The sequence below is a fragment of the Psittacula echo genome, assembly GCF_963264785.1.
Source record: "Psittacula echo genome assembly, chromosome: 3".
Lineage (NCBI taxonomy): Eukaryota > Metazoa > Chordata > Aves > Psittaciformes > Psittacidae > Psittacula > Psittacula echo.
This window is the reverse complement of record NC_137736.1, coordinates 100,334,247-100,360,162: the sequence shown is the minus strand read 5'-3', so window position 1 is coordinate 100,360,162 and position 25,916 is coordinate 100,334,247. Positions and strand designations below refer to the sequence as shown.

General features: G+C 44.0%; 1 protein-coding gene across 1 annotated transcript in view; it reads left to right on the top strand.

The window, feature by feature from the left end:
- DHRS12 (dehydrogenase/reductase 12) overlaps positions 1 to 25,916 on the top strand; it is a gene marked incomplete at both ends in the record, with an annotated part of 32,104 nt that overhangs the window by 5,896 nt on the left and 292 nt on the right. The window contains 7 exon segments of the mRNA XM_080613552.1: positions 6,597 to 6,677; positions 16,381 to 16,413; positions 17,133 to 17,192; positions 17,196 to 17,243; positions 17,798 to 17,882; positions 23,184 to 23,239; positions 23,342 to 23,441. Of these exon segments, the coding sequence (XP_080469678.1) occupies positions 6,597 to 6,677; positions 16,381 to 16,413; positions 17,133 to 17,192; positions 17,196 to 17,243; positions 17,798 to 17,882; positions 23,184 to 23,239; positions 23,342 to 23,441 (463 nt within the window).

Genomic DNA, 25,916 nt, shown 5'->3' with positions numbered 1-25,916 from the left:
GGTTTAGTTATTGAAGAACAGTCGCTGCACAGCGTCAAGGCGTTTTCTACTCCTCACCCCACCCGACCAGCAAGTGGATTACGGATGGACAAGAAGCTGGGAGGGGACATAGACAGGACAGCTGACCCCAACTGACCAAAGGGCTATCCCAGACCATATGATGTGTGTCTCTCAGGGATCGGTGTTGGGACCGGTCTTGTTCAACATCTTTGTTGGTGACAGGGACAGTGGGATTGAGTGCACCCTCAGCAAGTTTGCTGATGACACCAAGCTATGTGGTTCAGTTGATTCACTGGAGGGAAGGAATGCCATCCACAGGGACCTTGACACGGTTGTGAGGTGGGCTGATGCCAACCTTATGAAGTTTAACCATGCCAAGTGCAAGGTCCTACACCTGGGTTGGAGCAATCCCAGGCACAGCTACAGGTTGGGCAGAGAAGAGACTCAGAGCAGCCCTGCGGAGAAGGACTTGGGGGTGTTGGTCGATGGGAAAATGAACATGAGCCGGCTTCAGTGTGCGCTCGCAGCCCAGAAAGCCAACCGTATCCTGGGCTGCATCAAAAGCAGCGTGACCAGCAGGTCGAAGGAAGTGATCCTGCCCCTCTGCTCTTGTGAGACCTCACTTGGAGTATTGTGTGCAGTTCTGGTGTCCTCAACATAGAAAGGACATGGAACTGTTGGAACAAGTCCAGAGGAGGGCCACGAGGATGATCAGGGGCCTGGAGCACCTCCCATATGAAGATAGGCTGAGAAAAGTTTGGGCTGTTCAGCCTGGAGAAGAGAAGGCTGTGTGAAGACCTCATAGCAGCCTTCCAGTATCTGAAGGGGGCTGTAGGGATGCTGGGGATGGACTAGTCATCAGGGACTGTAGTGACAGGACAAGGGGTAACGGGTTAAAACTTAAACAGGGGAAGTTTAGATTGGATCTAAGGAAGAAATTCTTTACTGAGAGGGTGGTGAGGCACTGGAATGGGTTGCCCAGGGAGGTTGTGAATGCTCCATCCTTGGCGGTGTTCAAGGCCAGGTTGGTCAAAGCCTTGGGTGACATGGTTTAGTGTGAGGTGTCCCTGCCCATGGCAGGGGGGTTGGAACTAGATGATCTTAAGGTCCTTTCCAACCCTAACTATTCTATGATTCTACGATTCTATGTGCTCAGCAATAGTAGCTGAGGGAAGAAGGAGGAAGGGGGAACATTCACAGTTATGGTGTTTGGCTTTCCAAATCACTGTTGCATACGACGAAGCTCGGCTTTCCTGGGGATTGCTGAACACCTGTATGACAATGAAAATTAGTAATGGAATTCCTTATTTTGCTTTGTTTGCACGCACGCCTCTGCTTCACTTATTAAACTGTCTTTATCTTGACCCATAAGTTTTGTCTCTTTTACCCTTCTGATTCTCTCCCCCATCCCACTGGAAGGGGAGAGAGTGAGTTGTTGTCTTGGGCTGAACTGCCTACCAAGGTCAACCCACAACACTTGCATGGAGAGCTGTCATCATTTTAAGTAGTGACTTGGCTCTTGAACACAGTATTTTGATTCCAGTAATAGTATTTTGAGTGGATCAAAAATTCTGAAGACTTTTTATGGTTAGAGATACCATATTGACTAAATTTCTGCTCATTGGTTTCAGCTCCCTAGTGTGACACAACCAGCATTACACTTCAGTTCTTTAATGAAGGTGAATTAGATCAGTCCTTAAGTAGAAATAAATACTTTCCAGCTGTCTATAACTATGTAATCCCATGGCTACAGTAAGACTAGTGATTATCTGTGTTATCTCTTTTTCTAGCTGCAGTCAGACAGCCTGGGAAGAGGGGTGAGTCTGACCTCTGAAGGCTCCTTCATGTTCTGTTTTCTGTCATTTGGTGAAACAAAACTTGAGGCCAATAATTTTCTTCCCCTAAAAGCAGCACAATTACCACACTTCCACTTCTTGGTAGGCTGCAAACCTGTAGTTTCTCTAGTCATGAAAGAGTATGAGGGCACTGCAGAACTTGTTCGTGACCCTGGGGACAGGGCATTTTTATAGGAAGCCTTCAGTGAAGTGCTAGACAAGCTGTACAACAGCATCCTTCTTTATAAGTGCTTATTCATAAGCAATACAGGGTGATAATAAAATGCTTTATCTGCAGCTTGACAAGCTGTATCCAGACTTAACTTGCTCTTCCTGATCATCTGGACAGAGATCCTGTTGTAGTATACACCAAAGATTTTTTCCGTCTTCCACAGCAACACATGCTGAAGTTCAGTGCTGTACTGGAGTTATTTGGCATGCACTGGGAACTAGAAAGTTCTTCTAATATGTTAAAGTAGATCTACTCATTGAGATTAGATCTCATTTTGAAAAAACCTTTGCTACCATCCAGGACTTTCATAGCAAACAAGCCTGTGTGTCCTTTTTCTGAACCAATGTGACAATCTTAGGCAGATAAGTGTTGATTGACATCCTTTTCACTCTCTGAAATCACTTGTAATATTGAACATTTGCCCAGAAAACTTCAGCTTTTCTGTACCAGTAGATAATGGTGGTAGCTTTAAAACTAGAAAGCTCTTGGAGAGGTCTTGAATTAGAAACAGCAGAGCAGCATTTGGACAGAAATGAATATTACAAGGAGAAAATTCTGGCCTAACTCAAATAAGGAGCTGAAATCCAATGGCTTGAGAGAAAAAATCATGTGGTTTTTATCTTCAGGCAAGCAGAATTATAGGCAGGGAATAATGCCTTACAATTTTCTCAGCTTCTTCTCTTACCTCATTTGCTTGTATAATGAGTATTTAAAGAAGCAACTTGGAAAGAGAGGAGGCACTTTAATGATTATTTGTTATTTTGCATGGGAACACATCCTCTGCATAATTATTTTAAAACTGCCTTTTCCTGGGATACGTCATAGGACTATCTGTGGAGAGTCTTTGAGGCTAAGTGCTATCTAAGAGAAGAGTAGGAGTTGACATGCCTTTTGTATGCTGATAAATACCACTGTGCTGGTACTGGGTAGAATACAAATCTGTAAAAAGCGAGAGAATTGCCTTAACAAACAGTAAAAGGTTTTTGGTGTTTGGAGAGAGGAAATATTTCTAGCTTTAGTGGTTTAGAAAATTATAACTTTGCTCTGTGTCAAGCTTTTAAATTTCTTTTTTTTATTCTATTGCATCCACATTCCTTTCCAAACTAGTTAAAAGCACTGCAAGGATGTTGTGACATGGGGTGGCTAGCAAGGACTTAAAAGTTAATGCAGCATGAAAGGGTGTGCAGAAGGCACTCAACACTCCGAGGCAGCTGGAGTGGGCACCTGAAAGGGTGCTTTTCCTGCCATGGTTGGAGCAACTGCCCCTGGCAATCTGGAATCCTGGCCCAAACAGAGCTCCAGAGGAATAATGTGGCAGATGTTGGTCAGCAGAGAGTGACTGGTGCTTCTTCCTGAACCTGGGGCAGAGCATGATGGTGGCCTCATCTGCTGGGTTCTGCTGCCATCAAAGTGTGGGGCTGCCAGGTGAAGTGGCAGCAGGAGATGAGCAGGCTGCATAGCCATAGGGAACAGAAACAGGAGATTGACAGGATCTTTGCAGAGAATAGAAGAGCACAAAGCTCACATTGCATGCAAGAAGGGACAGACAGAAGCTATGCTCATATAAGTGGTGGATAGAGACTCCCAAGATAAGGAGGAATGGAAGCTTGGGACTGCTGGCAACAGAAGGCAGGTTCATTCTCTGCCTGCAGATGTGCATTTATAAGATAGGTAGAGTGCCATGGTAACAGATAAGGAAGAACAAGTTCTGTCAGGGTAGGTGCTGGAGACAGATGAGCCTGAACCAGGTTGTCAGCACTGGGAGGAAGTGGTGGGTGATTATGGCTGGAGGCTCTCTCCTGTGGGGGAGGGAGGCACCCATCTGCAGTCTTGGCTTGATGTCTTGGGGTGTTTGTCTCTTTCTGGGCAGTCAGATCTAGGGTACTGTGGAGAGTCTGATGAGGCTTCTCTGGACCTGAGACTAGGACCTCTTCTTGCCCAACATAGGCATCCATGGCATTGTGAGAGGTGACCTTAAGTTCATCAAGAGTGCTTAGAGAGAGTGAAGGGCATGAGAGCCCAAGTAGTGCTCTCCTAAATCCTTCCAATGAAAGAGAAAGGCTTGGGTAGCAGCATACGTACCCTGCAGGTTAACACCTGAGTACGCCGCTGGTGTCACTTTGACCTCTGTCATTTTGTCTTTGGCCTTTATGACCTCTTTGACGTTCTCTGAGAAATGAGCCTTCCTGAGCAGCAGTGACAAAGTGGAGCAAAAGTATCTCTGGCAACTAGCTTAGGTTTGTCTTTAAGAAGGGCTTTAAACTGGTTTCACTGGGGGATGGTGATGAAACCCACAAGAATAGTGGAGTCATGGGGAAAAGTGAGTACGTTTCTAGCATTTGACAGCACAATGGAGGAGGCTCTCACAGTTTTCCTGTGAAAGTAACATGATTGAAGCCCATCTCAGGTGCCTGTACATGAATATGCATAGCATAGGAAACACAGGAATCCATGCATAGTTGCAGAGCTCTGATATCACTGCAATTAGAGAGATACGGTTGCCATGGAATGGGTGTATGTGGACCCTTTTAGAAAGACAAGCTGGGAACACAAGGAGAAGGAGTTGTGCTTAATGCAAAGGAGTAGCTTGAATGCATGGAGCTTTGCTTTGAAATGTATGAGTCAGTTGAGAGTTTACAGGTAAGGCACAGAGGTCAGATCAATGTGGATGATGTCATGGTGGGTGTCTACTTGCAGACTCCCTGGTGAAGTAGATGAAGCCTTTTTTAGAGGTCTAGGGAAGCCCCATGGTCACAGGTCCTGGGACCTGTTCAGGGTCCATTCAGGGAGCACTTGAACCACCACAATATCTGTGGCAAAACAGAAAGGCATAAACAGTCCAAGAGATTTCTGGAGAGCATCGAAGATAACGTTTTGATATGAGTGTTGGACAACACAGCTAGAGGTGATCTCTGCTGGGCCTGCTAGAAGTAGCAGTCTTCAATAGCTGATGGAAGTGCCCATGAGATTATGGAATTTAAGATTGACACAGGCAAGAAGGATGAGCAGTAATTTACAGTCTTTGGTTTTAGGAAAGCAGAGTTTGATTTTTTTTTTTTTTTTTTTTAATGGATCTGGTTGGCAGGATCCAATGGGAGACAGCCATGGAGAGCAAAAGGACTTGGGAAAAAGGTGGTTATCTTCAAAGGAAACCTCCTCAAAGCAGGAGGTGCTTCCTGTTACCTGGAAAAAGGGAAATCTCAAGAAAAGGCAAGCAGGATTTAGGGAAGTACAGACTGGTCAGCCTCACCTTGCTCTCCATGAAAACTATGGAGCAAATCCTCATGGAACACAGGAAGGTGACTGAGAACACAAGTGTAGATTTATCAAGGGCAAACCTGTTCTGACCATCCTGGTCTCTGCCATTGGTGACATGACTCTGACTATGGACGAGAGCAGTGCTCACCACTTCTCCTTCACTTTGCCAAGGCTTTTACATGGTCTGCTATAGTATCCTTGTAGTCACTTTGGAGAGATGTGATTTGAACTGGTGGATGACAAGCTGGGTGGGAAACTATGTGGAACATATGGCTCAGAAAGTGGCAATCAGCAGTACAGGGCTGATCCATTAACAATATTTTAGTGTCATCCCTGATGAGTCAATACAGGAGCAAAAGCTGTTGAATGTCTCTTAACAACTTGGGCGATGCAGTGAAGCGCAATGTTTGCCAGAATGCAGATGATCTCGGATCGGGGGGAAGCTGGAGAGCCAGGCTGCTGCTCAGAGGGTTTTGACAGGTGAGGAACTGGTCTGATGTGAACCTCATGAAGTTCACCAGGAGCAGATGCACAGGCCTGCCCTGGGGTGGAGTAACCCTACAGAGCAGTACAGGCTGGGACGGGCTGGCTGGAGAGCAGCTTTGCAGAGAAGGACCTAGTGTTATGTGCCCTGGGGCGAGGGAGGCCAACCACACCTCAGGCTCTGTGAAAATGACTGTTGCCAGCAGGCTGAGGGAAAGGCATCTTCCTCTCCTTTAAGCCTTTGTGAGACCACAGCAGGAATCCGGTGCCCAGTCTGGGGTTCCCCAGAGTGAGGAAGTCATTGATGTCCTAGAGCAAGTCCAGCTGGTGAGGAGGGATATGGATGTGTGGTGTCCGAGGAGAGGCTGAGAGGGCTGGTTTTGCTCAGTGTCAAGAGAAGGTTGACATATGTCTTGCTATTGTCTACAGGGGTGAGATGGGACAGTGTACAGAAGGCATTCTCATGCTTCTTTTGGAGGTCTGCAGTGAAAGGAGCAGCAGACACATACTGTAACAGGGAAAAATTCTGACTAGATAGATAGATAGGATTTGTTTGTTTGTTTTACCATGAGGATGATCAAACACTGGAGGAACATGAGTATGCATATTTTAAGGACTAGAATTAGAATTCCCAGTTCTCCATGTTAACTTAAGTGTTTTACTTGTGTTCTGGAGGTAAGATCTTTTCATATTGTTTGAATACCTTTTCGCCTAGAGAGGTCTTAACAGTGAAGGGACCCTTCACTTCACTGTCCCTGTTGCCTGTAGCATGTTTTTTGTTACTTTAGAATATTTTCTTGCATATTCTGGATATATCTAACCCCAAGGAAATCTGGAAGTTTGCTGAAATACTCAAAATTGAACATCCCGTATGAAGATAGGCTGAGAAAAGTTGGGGCTGTTCAGCCTGGAGAAGGCTGTGTGGAGACCTCATAGCAGCCTTCTAGTATATGAAGGGGGCCTACAGGGATGCTGGGGAGGGACTGTTCATTAGGGACTGTAGAGATAGGACAAGGGGTAACGGGTTAAAACTTAAACAGGGGAAGTTTAGATTGAATATAAGGAAGAAATTCTTTACTGAGAGGGTGGTGAGGCACTGGAATGGGTTGCCCAGGGAAGCTGTGAATGCTCCATCCCTGGCAGTGTTCAAGGCCAGGCTGGACAAAGCCTTGGGTGACATGGTTTAATGTGAGGTGTCCCTGCCCATGGCAGGGAGGTTGGAACTAGATGATCTTAAGGTCCTTTCCAACCCTAACTATTCTATGATTCTATGATTCTATAAATGAAATGTGTGGGTAAGTTTGCATACTTTAATCCTGTGTCTGTCTTTGGAGTGCATAGCCTATGAATTTGTCCAACAGGTAGTTTACATTTCACATTTTGGCCCACAGTTCTCTGCTTAACTTGTTCTAAATGTGTTTGCATTAGTCTCCATGTCTGTTTACTCTTGTCCATTCTCAATTCATATACAGAGAAATACTACAAAAAAGAGAGAAAGGCAGTCATTTTTTAGCTGCATATTTTGAAGTTCTTAGCACACATTTTCTGTTAGACTCTCATTACCCTTGTTAGGTTTTATATACTCAACCTTTTTTTTGTCTTGCTTCCTTAAATCTTATTTCCTTTGGAAACTAACATCTTAGATATGTCTTTTGCTTAGCTGATATGGTACATATAGCTTACTTTTTTCTGCAAGTCTGACTGCATTAAAGTGGCAAGTAATTCAAATATAAAGGGACAGATTCATTTTCTTGTGCTAACTTTCTTGTGTTTCTCATTGTCAGAATTTAAAGTGAATTTTATTTTGCCATCAAATTTCCCCTGCCTGCAGAAGTACAAAAATTTCCACCTTGCAAAATGTATTCACCTGAAGTTAGTTTAACCCTCCTGTGGGTCTTTCAGACAGAAATCCAGCAATGTGCAAAGGTGCAGTTCTTCCAGAAGCAGAGTAAAACAAACATTTTGGTTTAGTTTTAAACACTGAGGAAATTAACTGTTGAGGAATTGTGCTAGTGCATCACTTGAATTAGATTTTATCACACAAGTAGAAGCATCAAGTTCTTCTTTCCCAGCTATGAATCAGCCCCACTAGGGAGATGCAGCTGCACAGAGGAAGCTGAATAATGATTATAGTGAACTAGGGGAATTCCTGTGTTATCTTTTATGAATGCTACATGTAGATCTCCTTTGTTCATTTGTGTATCACTTGCTGCATGACTGTATGAGAAGGCAAGAAGGTGATCGCACATTTGAGCAGATAAGGTAAAACAGGTAAGTTATCCACTTGTCCAACTTCTGCAGAGTTCAGGCAAGGGCTGGGTTGTTAGCTCAGACTGGTTATTTCTAGGCAGCAATAAGGATTAACTTTGAAGTTTTTAGAATCAAGAGGGACTTGGTTGAGTTGGAAGAGGCTGTCTGTGCAAGAGAAAGCTTCTGTGCATGGAGGTCAGACACACATGAAGCACCAATGCTCTCAATGGTGCAGGAGTTTTCAAAGTCAGAGATAGGGTAATAATCTGTATCTGCTGGATTCATAGTAGGAGAAAGCTGCATGGAGAAACACCTCTCAGAGTAGATGCTGTGTTAAGTAATTTTCATAAGAACTAGGTACCTTTGGGCATGCTTTACTTTGGAGAAGTTATTTCTGTATCGGTAACTATCCATGGTTATAGGTTCCCAGAGAAAAAACTTGGCTAAATTAGGTATGGCTGGTATATCAGTTGGCTGTAAACTAGAATGTGGCCTTAGAGAACAAGCTAAATTGCTCTCTCTGCCTTTTTCCCCAGAAAACCTAAAGCCTGAAGGGTGACATGGGCTCAAGATTTTAGTTTGAAAATCTGTAGTTGTTCCCCTCATCAGCAGCATGGAAGCAGCAAGTCATGACTGCTTGATTTCTGCAGAAATAAGATGGAATAATGTGATTATTTTCTTTTTCATATCTTCACATGCAATGTGCTCCTTCCTTCTTTCTTTCACTGTTGGTTTTTTTTTCCTACCTGGATCTTAGCTCTGGTCAAGTAAAGGAGTGTGTAGGTTGTAATTATCTAAGAATATAAGACTCTGAACTACAACATGCTTTAAATGCAGAGCATAGTCTTTGAATTCTCTATTGGATTAACATTCATATAAACTGTAGAACTGCACATCTGAAATGCTGAGGAGCTTTTCAACCAAGTCTATAAATATTTTCCTCTTGGCTGACTTGTTAGTCTGTTTTCAAGCGTAATGGATGTTAGAGTTTGGTTCTAATTGATCATCTGACTTGTGAAACATACTTTATATCCTGGTATTTTCTTGGATGTATATCAGGTAAGTGAATGCATAAGCCCTCAGGTAGATAAGATGAATACGTTCAAAACAAATACTGGTTAGATTAAAAGGTGAACTTCCCTTAATGTGGAACACCGCTGACCGGCTAATTGAGGACAGCTCAATGAAATAGAAGGGGCAGAGTCCTCTCTGGTGTTGTTAGAATATGGAAGTGGGTGAAGGTCATGAAAATGCAAAGTGCATGTTGGCAGTTCAGGCTCTGTATGTTTGTCTAATATTCAAGTTCAAACTGCCTCGAGCAGGCAGCAGCAGCCATATCTGTGCTGGTGCCTAACACACTTAAAATGGGGTTCAGATACAAACACCACATGGCTTGTTGTGGTTCTGTTATTGCTGTCACATAAAATGTCTTACCTTTTATCTTTGCTAAATCCCCAAGAATTGTTGCTCTGATTGCTGGAGCTCAGCGAAGGTGTAGAGAGCACAATAGCTGTGTAGCACTTACACTGTAATGTGGGAGCACTAGTGAGATATGTGTCTGAAATGGCACGTTGCTGGTTGAATCACACGATCAGTATGAAACTGAATGACTGTCTTGGGGTAATGTGGGCATACTTCCTGGGGAGCTGCCAATCATGATGAGCAGGATTTATATGTGTACCCTTTAGTTAGCATGTTGTTGCCCTTACATTTCCTCCCATAGCCTGACCTTGTACTCAGGGTTATATTCAGGAGCTGGGCAGTGACAAACAATCATTTTTTCTGATGAGATCTTGCAGACTTCTGAGCCAACACTTCTTTTTTTTTAAGCTTAATTTAATTTTCTTTGTTTTATTAGAACTCCCAACAAAGACTTTCCAAACTGGCAATATTCAGTCATTTTGGAAAAAACCTGTGAGCACTGGTAGGCAAGTTCAGCATGTTCTTATTGAAGCACTAGACATTTAACTGAAACAATCCTTGTTTTATAGCCTGCCTCACTTTACTTTTACTCAACCCATCTTATTGCTTGACATGGAAACATGGCATATATGTTATATTTTTATTGCTACTGACCAGCCAAAGGGATGCTAAAACATGCTCAGATATACATAAATAATGCTCCCAGTATGCGTCTTTTCTATAGTTTAATGTGCTCTCATGTTTTAATAATACAGTCATATATATTTACTCTCTGTGCAAGAAGAGATAGGCCAGAGGAAATAATTTGCTTTTTTACAACAGTAGCAGTACAGCCCATCTACAGCAAATTGCCTAACCTTTATGGATATTTGTCAGTCTCTTCCCTACACTTAAGCCATATCTAACTGGTGATTCACAGAAGGCAGAGTGGCCTGGTGGGCTGTGTTCTGAACCACTTGAAAGTCAAGCAGCTTGGCTATCAGCTGTCATTCGGCCATAAGGTCATTGCCTGATCTTTGGCAAGACAACCTTACCTGTGAAAAGGAGACTATGATACCAATTTTCTTTCCAAAGAGCTTTGAGACTTATGGATATGAAAGCATAAGTTTAAATATAATTGCACATCCACTAGCTGTACTGAAGCCTAGGTTCCCAGGACACAGAGGAACCCTTATTGAGCTGAGCTTTGTAATTCAAGGAAAATGTAAACCTTTGTTTTGTCTTTCATGTTCATTAGCTCTTCCTGTACACTCTGTTATTGCTAGTGGGGTAGAATTGGCCCTCAGAGACAGCACACTAAAATCTTCATTCCTGATCTTGTACTCAGCAGGCAGATTTAGGGATGTCTCTTGCTTGCAACTGCATAAACTGCAGGCTTGACAAGATAACCAGGTCAAGGAGGACTGTCAGTGTGTAGTTTTTTTTAAAGCCTTGAACGTAAGAAAAGGAAGGCAATTTAAATAATTTTTACCAGATGAATGAGCCACTGAGATCTGTGTAATAAAAAGGAAGGATTTTTTTTTCTGTTCCCACTTTTTTCACAGTTGAAATAACACTGTTCCCAATAATACTGTAAAACTCAGGCAGATGGGAAACTTCACTGAGTGTGGTGCTGGCTGCCTGCCTTTATCTGAATGTTAGCAGATTAAAAACCTCACCAACAATTTACCACTGATTGCCAAACAGGACATCAAGCAAAAATTATTCTAGAACCCGCCAAGGCACTTGGGTCTGCAATAATTGCATCATCAATTAATTTGATGGTATAAACAGGCAGTGGCTTTACAAAATTACTTCTGCTGAAACCATAATTTTCTTTACAAATCAATTCTGAAGTACAGGTTTTGGGGTCACTTTAAACCTGTAAAGCAGAGAGGAGTATGTATTCATGTACTATTACTATACATGATATCCTGTTGACTTCCAAGTCTGAAATACGAATATTCAGAAGTCTTCCAGGTGTTGTAACTCAGCTTTAGCCTGCTACCACCAGCATTTTGGAACTACGCCTTTGCAGTATTTACATTTTCTCTTAGGGTTATTCTATGTTTTGCTTAGTTTCATGTTCTAGTACAGAACAATTTGTAGCCCTCTGTGGGACAGACCAGTCTGTAATGCACCATAGACTTCTGTACCTTGCATGAGCATAGCTTTCACTTTGGTTATACTGTGGTAGAGATTGTGAGATCCACAGAGAAGTAACTGTTGCAGGAATGTGCAGAGCTACCTTCCAGCAAAACCCAATTCTATAGAGTTCCCTCAGCTTCTACTTCAGGTGATGCGAAAGGAACATACTTTTATTTAGGAGTTTATGCAGCTGACAAGCTGACTTTTGGAGTGTTTTGTTTTAAACAACTTTGCGCACGAATTGAATGTTTATCTCCATAACAGCTCCTCATTTTCTACACTTGCATCATCAAAGTTTCACTTTGTGATTGTGTAGGCACTGAATTACTGCTCATACAGGTTGACAGAGGAGTTCACTGTATGGCTTTGGAAATGAGTCGTTAATTGAATCACAATATGACATTACTCAAAGAAATCGAGAACATCTTGGAGCAAGTGGAGCAATTACAAAACAGACCACAAGGGAATGTGTGCAATTCCTTTAGCAAGTAAACATGAAACTTAAAGAAACATTCATGTGATCAGCACTTGGGCAGGAATGTGTATGAACAAAGCGTGTTCTCATTAAGTGCCATGCTCCTTGCTTTTACTGGAATTACCATGTGTAATGCGCAGACTGACAACCCACGGTGTCTAACCTACTATATGATAGAGTTGGTTGAATGGAGTTGCTCTATCCTTATAGGAAGGTTTTGATTACACTGTATTTATTATATATGATTTCCTATTATGTGAGCTCAGCTTTAAGACATACAACTTACAGGAATTTTTCCAAAGAAAAGCAAATGTTGAGAGGATGTTTACATTTAAAAGAAATTGTGCATCAGTCCCAGGAGCCTCTTTAACTAGAGAAAACTTTGCCAGCAAGTTCTGTGTCAAACCTCATGATGTGGAACTGGGCTGTAGCTTGTCCAGTAGGTTTCCTAGTCAACTTCTCACCTAGCAGAGTTCAGCGAGGGCAAGATGAAATCCTGTACGTGGGGGTGATAAACTGGATGGTTACTCAGTCTTTTCTGCATTTCTGCTGCTTCTGAGCAAGCTCCCAGATTCATTTTGCTGGACTCCTTTGTGGAACAGCTTTTAAAGGGATGTTTTATACCGTTTCACTTCAAAATTATTTTTTCCCCACTACTACACCAGTGGGAGTCAAGCTTTCAGGCCATGTAGACAATATACTTTCCAATGGCTGGAAAAAATGATGTACAAGCATCTGGCCTCTGTCACACAGTCACAGATGCAGGTAGTACAGCTGTATGTCCAGCACTGCCATATAGGTGTACTCACGGCTCCCTGCCTGCTGGGTCTGAGATGTGTGTCAGAGAGAGGCTGCTGCTCAAGTTCCCACCATGTGAGTAATTCAAACCAGCCTGCTCTTTCCTGCAGGCACTCAGACCTGTGCAAGAAATCAGCTATAGTCCAGGAGAACTCTTCAGACAGAAACACCCTGATCCTAGGTGCCACATGTCCTCCATCGTGGATACAGCTGCAGGGGAACAGACACTGGGAAATGTGGTGGCCTCAAGGCTGAGCATCTCCATCCACAGAGTATCTGCTTGAAACAAGGACACGCTTTCCTCAGAAACCCCCAGGAGTAGTGGCAGTTCTTGTTTTCTGGTAAAAAAGAAAAGGTCTTCCTTTGTTTCTGACAGAATTTCTGAAGTCCTCTAAGAGGAGGGGCAGGATCACCAAGATATCCCAATGCTTAATGTTTTCGGTGCAAGGCACATCACTGTTGATCATCACCTTTCCCTTCATATGCACCTTTGTGTTCTCTCTTGGTCTTTTAAACAAAAAAATTCCCAAAGCCAATCCTGTACAGTTCAAACACAGAGATAATTATGCGTTAATCACACTTGATATGCTTTACCATCTTTAATTCAGCTCTGCAGGAGGATGTTTCACCTTTGACAGACATAAGTGATTTTTGTGTCAAGGAAGCGTACTCAAATGCTGAAGTGTTCATTTTGGAGAGGCAAATGTCCACTATGTTGATATTAATTTATGAGTTATTAGCAGGAGGATGTACAATTTGGATGTTACCATAATTTCCTTAAGTGGGGGAGAAGGGAATGGAATTTCTTCTACCAAATCAGTCTTGGTTTTCCTTGCAAAATTGTTCTTTTACTAAAAATAAGGAATTTTTCCTTTTTCATTTTTTACACTGTTAATGCAATTCATGCTTTTATAAGCAGGACTGTGTCAGGCAATGCATTCATCTGTAGCTTCTCCTTTCACTTAGAAATTAATTTCTGTATTACTGCATGCTGCAGTACAGCTGTGTTTGGCAAAACATGGCATGAGGTATGCGGCAGTGCCAGGCGTCTGCACTGGCTGTGCTTAGCATTCTTCCTATTGGTTTCAATGTAACTGCCATACCGTGTGCCAGCTTTCATATGAATAAAGATGTGGAGGTTTCAGTTGATTATGTATCCCAATTGACAGTATACCTCTTATTAATAAGGTACACCTATTCAACTAATATCATACTAAACTTCTGTCCAAGCTGTTTTACCTGGCAAACCAGCCCAATCAAACAAGAATGCACAATATCCAAGTGTATTGGTTAAAGTACTAAGGAGTTTGTGTTCAAACAATTAAAACAAGGACAATATTTGGTGAAATATTTTGTACTGGGTGAAATTAAATGCTTCAGTCTTAATGCCTCTCTAATGATGTGTCCCAGCTGTGTGTCCTTTGAGATACTAGTGCTTACCATAGGAAGCTGAGATCAAAACTAGGTTTTTTGCCCTCTGTCTCAAAGCAAATGAGCATGTGGATTTGTGGGGCAAAATTATGGAGTGCTCTGACTCTGTAGGATTTATTGAATTGTTAATAAACTTGAGGAAGAAAGGAGATGCTGGTTTTGCAGTTGTTTTGTGGTTTTAAACAAGCACATAAACTTCTGACAAGCACTTCTGACAAGCTGTAGTTGCTATAAGCAGGATTTTTGGCATTGAACATTTGTCTCATCCAGCTGGAAAACAAAACAGAACTCAGTTGTTAATGAGGCAATGTTAATGCATTCATCTTTGCATCCCTTTAGAATTAACAAATCAACACAAAGCCCGTTAGAAGTGTAGATTAATCTGTGGGACAGTAAAATCAAGCATCGTCATAGCTGGTGCATTGCAGCTCTGCCAGTAGGAGATGCAGCTTATTTAACCAAGACATGATGTCACTTTGCACTTGAAGAATCCGTAGCAAATCAGAATTTAATCCATGTTCTCGGCTTGTACTAAGGAATTGGTGTATTTGGGGTTTTCACATTGCGCCAGTCTCTCATGACAGTCAGCAGTAGCTCTTGTCCTCATGTGTCATCCTTCAGTCCCACACCACTACCAGGGCAGACGTACGGGCTCTCATTATTCACCAGCAACTGCCTTTGCTTGCATTTTCCGCTGAAAACAGGCTGCATTCACTCATATGCTGCTCATTCATTTTGTTTCATCTGCCAGGGGCTTAAATACATTGTGTGCGTATGGATGTCCCTCTGATTACACAGAGGAAATGAAGATTGCTGTGACTGACGGGGAAACTGAACAGTTTGTGCACCAAGCATATAACACATTTGATTTTGGTAGCATATTTATAAACAGGCTGCATTCTAACTGGGTGATCTCACTGCCTCTGCAGAAGAGAGGTTATAAAGACACATGCTGAAGTCTTCATGTCTAGTGGAAAACATGGCCTCGGGAGCTCATGGAAAATAATATGTTTATCACTGACACAGAATTGTTGAACTGGAGGCATTTGTGAAGAGAAGAGAGGGATTATTGTACTTGAAGCAGAAACAATAGACTAAATAGGGCCAGATTCATTTGGAATTAAACAGTTTTTAAAATACAGTTTAAAGGGAAAAAAAAGAAAAATATCCCTGAAGAGAGAAAAGAAAAATCCCTGTGTTGCACTTGAGCGGGTGAAACATCACTAGGTGTGTCTGACTCAGATACACTCATGTTGAACAGTGTTTTGAATAATAAACATGGTAACAACTGTAATGGGATATATTTGTGTGGTATGTATAAATCTAAGCTAAATGAACACTATAATGGGGATGGACCCAATAAGTTTCCCCAGGTAATCTTAGCTCAGCCTTGGGCACACAACATTAATATTCCACTCTCCACCCCCTGCCAAGGACTCCTTTATCTTCTCTAATTGTCATGCTGGGGATCTAAGAGGCGTTTTTTGTGTGCAGCACAAATCAAAAGTGTCAGCGTATTCCGACTGATTTCACAGTGAGAAGGCAAAAATGGGTGAGTCTTCAGTGAACATGCAAGGCCCAGAGAAACACAAATGTGAAGCACAGTTTGCTTCTCTTGTTCATGACTTGGCATAGATACGTGTATGTATGTCACACAGGGAGGAGAAATCCGTTTTTCTTCACTGGCACCGCCTCCACCCAAGGAAATCTGTACCTGAGGCATTTTGCCTTCAAAGTCATGGCTGAATATAGTGAGCAGTTTGCTCTGTAAGTACAATAAACATAAAAGTCTATAAAATAACTGATGTGCCTTTTGGTAAATGTGCAGCAACGTGGACCGCTACGAGTTGAGTTGGCATATTGCAAATAAAGCAGCAACAAAAATCATCATTAAATTAGAATCAGGTGTCAGAAATAAAGAGACTTTGGGGTTTAGGCTGTTGCAGAGGGTGAGGAGAGAAGAAATCTTTTTTAAACCCAAAAGTTAGTGTTGGTGCCTGTCTGTCTTTTAGGTACTTAACATTCTGACAACTGCTCTGCTTTTCCTTCTTTTTTTTTTCTTCTTTTTTTTCCTCCTGGAAAAAGCAGCTGATGCCAGACTGGTGAGTATGTGATGCTGTAAAAAAAGCAGTGGTTTACTGTTCTTACCTTCTGGTTTGTGACAGCATTTCTTTGACTGTGCTAGCAATGCAGGATTAGCTATAATCTCTAGAATCCTCTTGGATTTTGCTAAAAGCCACCTCCTTCTCCAAGGCAAAAGCTCCTGCCTGCTACTCTCAACCCTTCATTGTAAATCAAAGTAAACATTTCCTTTGGAAACTTCCCCTTTTACTTTCTCTGAGGCAAATTATCTCCTGCAGTGTAGTGCAAAATACCTGTAACAGGAGTACAGAACCTCAGAGATCTTGGTGTAAAATAGGACAGCAGGTATATTTTTGAAATGAAATTTCCCAAGTTTCGTACAGTCTCCTGTTTTCTAATTACCTTCTATAAATGCTAAACTTATCAACTACAAATAGTTCAATTCTACTGTTTTCTTTCTCCCAATTACTTTCCAAAAGGAAGAAGAACAAAGTTGCCTGAAGGAATTAATACTACTTTGAAAGAAAATCACTTCCTAAAAAACATTCTGTTTTTTCACCTCACCTCCAGGTACGCCCCACACATGAGCACAAGCAGAATGCAAAGAGTATGCCGAAGAATCCTGCTCCCTAGGCACTTCCAAATATGGCCTGAAGACCACATTACATGCATGAGTGCAATTGTGGGGAATTCCTGGTTCTGTTTTTCATCCATTTGCTTTTCATTCTTTTGGTTACAGATAACTGTCTCTTCTGGGGCCATGCTTGTTCAACATACCATGCTAAACGTACCTGACTTGTAGTCAGGAAATGGGACATTTGATGGAACTATGATGCATGCACAAACCAAGGTACAGTTCATGTTTTTAAAACAAAACCCAGCACATTTTCTAGATGGCTTATACCATCTGCTTGGCAAAAAGCCAGTTGTTCACTGTTGCTCGCACATTGCACCCAACCTATACAGAGACACACAAGCAATACTCTTCAGGAGTAGGATGGCATAGGCTTACAAACGTATACCATCTTGCCTGGAGAGCATGGCTAGACTTTCATTTGATTTAAGAAAACTCTCAAGGGGGAAAACTGTCCTTGCTGACAAACCGTTTTCTGCCCACTCAGTTCTTCCCTACAATCTGCAGCAGCAGACATGGTCAGTAAAAGCACTGTAACCACTTTAAAAGTAAGCTTGTGGTCAGGATATGGATTGCAGTGATCATGGTGGTCTCTGACAAAATTATCCCATAGATTCAGTCAGGATGCACAAGGCTGTATTTCTGCTGTGCACAAATGCCTTGGTGTTTACAGCACATCCGCTGTAGTTTATTTCCCTGGGAACTAATTTGGTGGACAGGCTGTTGAACTTGATGCTAGTCTGGCTATTTTTGCTCTGTCCTGGAGACAGCAAGTTGTCTTGACAGAACAATGGGGAAAAGCTCACAGAAACATTCGTTTCTGTGTTACGCACCCCAGCTGGGCAGACACTCCAGGTAATGTCTGCTTGACATTGACTATAATTCTTTCTTTTCAGGATTAGTCTAAAGGCAAAGAGAAATAAAACTTTCTAAGTGGGTGTCTCCAACAGGTGCAGTGATTTCTTGCCTCCAAATTGGTGCTTAAAGTAGTTTTGTACCCCCTTCGTAGCTCTGTTCTGCACAGTATCTGCTATTTGTGTATATCCAGAGAATAATGATGGGCAATGAATGGTTACAGCTCTGCGCAAATGCACAGCAGAGCCACAATACTTTAAGCTAACCTTTAAGTTACATTTGTAGAGGGACTGTTAAACACACAGATAGAGCTTCTGCCTCTGTAAGTACCAGCCTGCAGACACTGGGAGTTTGAGAGGGCATGTGCAGTTGTGCAAGCTCTGTTCCTCTCCACTTCCTCTAAACATTTACTGCTGTTGGGAAGCAGCATGTTTGGCCAGAGAGCCCTTTGTCTGAGCTGCAGCTGTTCCTCAGTGACCATGGCTCAGCAGGCAGGCAGACATCAGTTATCCAGTACGCATGTTGCATTCCACAATACCTTACCAGCCCCTAACACCCAAGATTGGGATGCAGACTAGCAATCCAATCTCTAGGTCTTTTCTAGGGATACAGTTTCCCACATTTCACAGTATCACAGTATGTTAGAGATTGGAAGGGACCTCAAAAGATCATCTAGTCCAATCCCCCTGCCGGAGCAGGAATACCTAGATAAGGTTACACAGGAAATGTGTCCAGGCGGGTTCTGAATGTCTCCAGAGAAGGAGACTCCACAACCTCCCTGGGCAGCCTGTTCCAGTGTTCCGTCACCCTCACTGAGAAGAAGTTTCTTCTCAAGTTTAAGTGGAACCTCTTGTGTTCCAGTTTGTACCCATTACCCCTTGTCCTATCATTGTTTGCCACTGAGAAGAGCCTGGCTCCATCCTCGTGACACTCCCCCTTTATATATTTATATACACTAATAAGGTCCCCCCGCAGTCTCCTCTTCTCCAAACTATAGAGACCCAGCTCCCTCAGCCTTTCCTCATAAGGGAGATGCTCCACTCCCTTAATCATCTTAGTTGCCCTGCGCTGGACTCTCTCCAGCAGGTCCCTGTCCTTCTTGAACTGAGGGGCCCAGAACTGGACACAATATTCCAGATGCGGTCTCACCAGGGCAGAGTAGAGGGGAAGGAGGACCTCTCTCAACCTACTGACCACCCCCCTTCTAATACACCCCAGGATGCCATTGGCCTTCTTGGCCACAAGGGCACAGTGTTGGCTCATGGTCATCCTGCCATCCACTAGGACCCCCAGGTCCCTCTCCCCTACACTACTCTCTAACAGGTCGTTCCCCAACCTATATTGGAACCTGGGGTTGTTCCTGCCCAGATGCAGGACTCTACACTTTCCCTTGTTATATTTCATCAAGTTACTCCCTGCCCAACTCTCCAGCCTGTCCAGGTCTCGCTGGATGGCAGCACAGCCTTCTGGCGTGTCAGCCACTCCTCCCAGCTTAGTGTCATCAGCAAACTTGCTGACAGTACACTCAATTCCCTCATCTAAATCGTTGATGAATATATTAAATAATACTGGTCCCAATACTGACCCTTGAGGCACTCCACTAGATACAGGCCTCCAACTAGACTCCGCCCCATAGACTACAACTCTCTGGCTTCTGTCCTTCAGCCAGTTCGCAGTCCACCTCACTACCTGATCATCCAGACCACACTTCCTCAATTTAGCTATGAGGATGCTGTGGGAGACTGTGTCAAATGCTTTGCTGAAGTCAAGGTAGAACACATCCACCGCTCTGCCATCATCCACCCACCGTGTTATTTCCTCATAAAAGGCTTTGAGGTTGGTCAAGCATGACTTCCCCTTGGTAAAGCCATGTTGACTGCCCCTCATAACCCTCTTATCCTTGACATGCCTTAAGATGGCACCAAAGGTAAGGTGTTCCATCACTTTCCCAGGGATGGAGGTGAGGCTGACCAGTCTATAGTTACCCGGATCCTCCTTCTTGCCCTTTTTGAAGACTGGAGTGACATTTGCTTTCCTCCAGTTCTCAGGCACCTCTCCCGTTTCCCAAGACTTGGTAAAGATGATGGAGAGTGGTCTAGCAATGACTTCTGCCAGTTCCCTCAGCACCCACTGGTGCATCCCATCTGGACCCATGGATTTATGGATGTCCAGATTGCTCAACTGGTCTCTAACCCATTCCTCATCGACTAAGGCAAACTGCTCCATTGACCTGACTTCATCTGAGGTCTCAGGAGTACAGGGCTCTTCAGGACTGCCTCCGGCAGAGTAGACTGAGACAAAGAAGGCATTCAATAACTCTGCCATCTCTGTATCTTCTGTCACCAGGGCACCCATCCCGTTCACCAGTGGGCCTACCTTGCCTCTGGTGTTAGTTTTATCAGCTATGTATTTGAAAAAGCTCTTTCTGCTGTCCTTGACCCCTCTTGCCAGATTTAATTCTAAGGAGGCCTTAGCCATCCTTGCTGCCTTCCTACATCCTCTAGCAGCAGCCTTATATTCCTCCCAAGTCGCCAGCCCCTCCTTCCATGACCTATAAACTCTCCTTTTCCACTTGAGCATGCCCAGCAGTTCCTTATTTAGCCACGCAGGTCTCCTGGCCCTCTTCCTTGACTTCCTACGTGTCGGGATGCTCTGATCTTGAGCTCAGAATAAGCAATTCTTGAATGTCAACCAACTATCTTGGGCCCCTTTACCTTCAAGCAGCCTTGCCCATGGGATTTCCCCTAGCAATTGCTTGAAAAGGCCCTGCTAAAGTCCAGGGTTGCAATTCTACTTGCTATTGTACTGGCCCTACCACACAAGATCCTGAATTCCACCATCTCGTGGTCACTGCAACCAAGGCAGCCCTCAACCTTTACTGCTTCAACCAGACCCTCCTTGTTAGTGAGGATGAGATCCAGCAGCGCTCCTCTCCTGGTTGGCTCATCCACCATTTGCATGAGGAAGTTATCCTCCATACACTGGAGGAACCTCCTGGACTGTGGCTGGGTTGCTGAGTAGTCCTTCCAGCAAACATCAGGGAAGTTAAAATCCCCCACAACAACCACGTCCTGTGACTGTGAGGCCGCTCTCAGCTGCCTGTAGAAGACCTCATCAACTTCCTCACCCTGACCTGGTGGCCTGTAACAGACACCCACAACAGTATCGCCCCTGCCAGCCTGCCCCTTAATTCTCACCCACAGACTCTCAACTCGCTCGTCCCCTGTTCCTGGACAGAACTCAGTACATTGCAGCTGCTCTCGCACATAAAGAGCAACCCCACCACCCCGCCTGGCTGGCCTGTCTTTCCTGAAAAGGACATAGCCCTCCATGACTATATTCCAGTCATGTGAGCTGTCCCACCACGTCTCTGTAATTGCCACCAGATCATAATCTCCTGACTTAACACAGGTCTCCAACTCCTCCTGCTTATTTCCCATGCTGCACGCATTGGTGTACTGGCATTTCAAGCAGGGAGATGAGCTCACCGATTTCACCCTAGGATTATAGGAGGCCTCCCAGTCTTCATCAATCCTAGAATGCTGCCCCACTGGGGCAAGCCCAGTTACAACCCCATCCCCCTTCGAATCTAGTTCAAAGCTCTCCAAATGAGCCCTGCTAATTCATGCCCCAGCATCCTTTTGCCTCTGTGAGTTAAACCTTTCCCACGTGACATCATCCGGACTGGAGCCTTATAAAACCAGCCATTATCAAAGAATCCAAAGCCCTGCCTGCAGCACCAGTCTCGTAGCCAATTGTTTACAGACTGAATTTTCCCATTCAGTCCCACATCATCACCGGAAGATGGAAGAAGTGAGGAGAAGATCACTTGAGCTCCAGACTCTTTCACCATCCGCCCCAAGGCCCTGTAGTCTTTCTTCATCCCCCTCAGACTGCGGGAAGCAGCTTCCCCCCCACCTGTCTGGAAGACCAGCAGCGGGTAGTAGTCTGTCGGGTGCACCAGGCTGGGGAGCGCCCTGGTGATATCCCTGATCCGGGCTCCAGGCAGACTACACACTTCCCTATGATGAGGGTCAACTCTGCATATCGGGCCCTCTGTTCCTCTCAGAAGGGAATCGCCTACAACAATGACCTTTCTTTCTTTCTTATCAGAGGCAGTCTTGAGGTGTGAACTCGACCGCCTTTTCCTATGTGACCTTGTAGGCTGGCCTTGCACCACATCCTCACCTACCTCTCCTTCAAGATCCAGGGCCTCAAACCTATTACGGAGGGGCACCTGGAGAAGCAGGGCAGGAAGGGAGGAAGGTTGCTCACGGTTCCGAACTGGAACTTGCTTCCAGCCCTCATTGTCTTTTTGGTCCCTTACCTCTGCGCGACAGCTACAGGGCAGGGGCTGTCTCGGGCCATCCCCCTCTGTCTGAGAGGACAGGGGGTCCATCCCCTTTTGGGGGGTATCTCCCTGGAACCGTTCTGGCTGGCACACCAGGGAGTTACTCCACCAGTCGATCTCCCTTTCACACTCCCTGATGGTCCTCAGCGTCTCGACCTCCTCTTTAAGTTCTGCCACCAAGCTAAGCAGATCTTCTACCTGCTCACACCTCACACAGGTGGAATGCTGGCCTCCCTCCCTCAGCAGCAGCAGGCTCTGGCACTCCCTGCAGCCAGAGACCTGAACAGCCACGGTTTGGGGCAGGGTCTCTGTCTGAGTTGCTACAGTCTCCTTAGTGCAAGCTCTCTTTCTGGAGGCGACCATATTGGTCAGCAGTCTGAGACACCAGCAACAGGGTTCACAACACGACCTGCTTGTTCCTCCTCGCGCTTGGTGGGCAGCGGTCGCTGCCCTTTCAGAGGCTCTTTCAAGGCAAGGGGCAGGGGTGCGGTCGCCGTTACCGCGGGAACGCCCCCTGCCACGTCAGCCGCTCTCTCGCAAGGGCTGCTGGGGCTTTGGGGATCGGGAGATGTCGGGAATCGCGATGTCTCTGCGCTGTCCCTTCTGATTTTCCTAATCTCTGCTGAACCTCGTGGTCTCTGAAGCGTGCCGGCTCCGGCTCTAGCTGTGCTAGCTCCGATCAGCTGACTTCTGATGACAGAAGCATTTACCCCATATACTTTACACTTGAAAGCTGCCCTTTCCAACAAAACATATTTGTCTTTAAAATACATTTATTGTTGCATAGACTTTGTGGATTTCAAGCCTGAAGAAGTTATCCCACCTTTAAAGTTCAAGGACTCTGGAAGCCCCAAGAATAAACAGCCATGAGGGATGGGCCTTCAGTCATTAGCTGTTTGACAAAATAAAGGGAAACCAGGGTTTAAACATGAATTATGTAGTTGGTTTAGGTACTGATGACTACACAGTTTTAAAATGCAGTGCTGCAACTGGTTTTGTAAAAATGGTGAGAAAATAAGAGCTAAAAATCCTGTTAGAATACCTGAGTTTGGGTATTTCTGTTTCTCCCACATCTGATGTCTTTGCACAGTCCAGCCATTTCTATTAGAATATGAAGAATATCCTGTGCACAGAGGCCCAGAGAGCTTTTGTGTGGATGGCAGTATCATCTGAAGCAATGAGTTTACTGAGCGGATTGTTCTTCCAAGGTAAGGCAGCAGTGTCTTACTTTGCATAGCAGTGGAGATCCCTAAGTTGCCTGAACTGTAGGATCCCCATCTGGTTTGGCAGGGGATAAAGGCCAGACCAGGCAAGTGGTGTTCAAAGGACAAAGTTTTTCTCAAGATCGTTCCAAGCTTAAAAGTTCAAGTGAGCATTGTGCAACCAGAGAGCAACTGTGTTAAGTTGTTATGTCCCTGGTTTTTTCTTCTAAGGTAGCTGATAAATACTTAAAAGCTTTTCTTTAGGGAGGGTTGGGAATTTTAAAATGAAAATAGCTGTAAGCAGGACTGTGCCAAGAGAAGGTGAATTGCAGCTGTCAAATACCATCTTTTAGGATGCTGAGAAATTAGCATCCTTCTCATAGAGCACTGGGGATTGGCTTTGCTTTGATAGGCTTTTCTTGCCATTCCATGGTAGTTAAAACTGCCAATTCCCCTTTCTCTAACACTGGGAGATTGAGCACAGTGGCATTTTTGGCACTATAAGCATAGCAAATGGAAAAATAGGGCAGAGCCTTTCTTTTCTCCCAGACAAACGACGGGCATCTTAGTAGGAGCAGTTGGAAGCATAGATGTCTTAATGGTGATGCAGGTCAGTGCAGAAGGAGAAGGGTAAAGCTCAGGGTAATTACTTACACAAGCCCAATACTTTTGTTGGATGTGGCTTCCAAATCCTGATTCATTGAATTTCTAGGTGGAACATGCAGGAAGTTCAGACTTTTCTGGATTTGGGTTGACTTTGTCCCAAGGTTGGTTGACAGGTATTTAACCAGACCTCTTTTATGTTGTCATCTGGGGCATGCAGAAACCCCACATCTGAGCTCGTCAGTCTTCTTTGTAGAACCAGACTTTGCAGTTTTTGTACTCCTATCACCTTCTGGTCCTAATGCTTCTGCTCAGTTGTTCTTTCTCTAGGACCGTAATTCCACCAGGCTCTTGCCTTTAGCCTTTTTCTACCCCCAGCTTTAGTAAACAGAGGACACACCTTGGCTCTTCAGCTATAGCTAAGGCTTTTGAGAGCTTTGGTCTTGGCACGACTGCTCTTAAGGCTGCAAGAGAAATCCTGCGTCTGTGTCCTGTGCTTATCAAATAGTGATGAAGTCAGTTATTTCCCTCTCTCTTTGAAAACCACAGCTTAGTATGTACCCTCTTCAGGCCTTTCCAGTAAAGGGCTTTGTGTGCAGGAGCACTTGCCACAGACCCTCATCTTGTCCCTTTGCTCATCTGGCCCTAGACAGCCTTTTCCTGAATCAGTCACACCTTCCCTCCGTTTCCTCTGTTCTCTTTCATTCTGCTCCCTTTGAGTGCAAAACGAAGTCAACTTTTTTATTTTTAAATAAAATTTAAAATAAAAAAATAAATTAATAAAATTAATTTAATTAAAAATTAAAATAAATATTTTAAATAAATGAAAGGAAGAGAGACTTCTACAACCAGGATTCACTGCATTTGCCAACATAAATAAGAAGTGTTTGACACAATCCAGCTTTCCAAAGACTAGAAGCATCTTCTCCATGATGCTGAACTTGGCTTTCACACATAGTTTCCAAACTTTAGCACAGACTACTGGAAGCACTATGGCTAGGTAGGAAGCAGTTCATGTTCAGTGATGGAGAAAGGAATGTTCCTTTGCATATTTCTCTCCCTCCTCAGTTTTGAATGAAAAGAGGTTATGTGGTGTGTGCAGCCAGTTACAACATTTGCTCTTAAGAGAGCAAACATCTCTGCTCCCCTGGGAAGCCTGATAGGTTTTCAGAGAAATCTGCTGCTCAGTATTGCAACAGCTTATTCTTTTGGTCTCAGCTGGCTACTGCAGAAGTTGGACTTACTAAACAGACTAACAGTGCTGCTCTGACTGTTGTTGCACAGACATCTGAGAGCATTGTCACAAGGTTCCCAGGCTCTAGACAGCATGCCCTTAGAGAAAAATCCCTTGGAATGGATGGTGATATAGCTATATTTCCAGAGTGAGTGAAGAGTATGAGATTTGGAAAACCAAGCAAAGCGTCAAATTGAGAAAATATGGTCAGACATCTTTATGTTGAATACATGTTACTTCTGGTGATTGTGCAATTAGCTGAAGTTCTTTAGCATTTAGAATTTAACCACTACTTTTAAGCATGAAAGTAAGCATTATAAGACTGAAAATAATCCAAACTACAAGGTCCCAGTTGGGGAATTTGTGTAGCACTAAAAACATTATTCAGGAAGCAAGGAAAAATCCTGTCTCATGCTGCAAAAACAACCTCTGCCTGTAACAATAAATTCAAGTTATTGGTCTGCAGGAGTTGCACTAGTGACGGGGAGCAGGAGGCATAATGCCACAGTAAGGCCTTCCTTTATCTGTACTGCCCTGAGCTACAACCGAGCTCTTGCTCCCCAGCCTAAGTCATACCATGCTAAAGGACAAGTACTCTATTCCCAGAATACAATTTAAATTAACTTGATTTCTGTTTTGGAAGA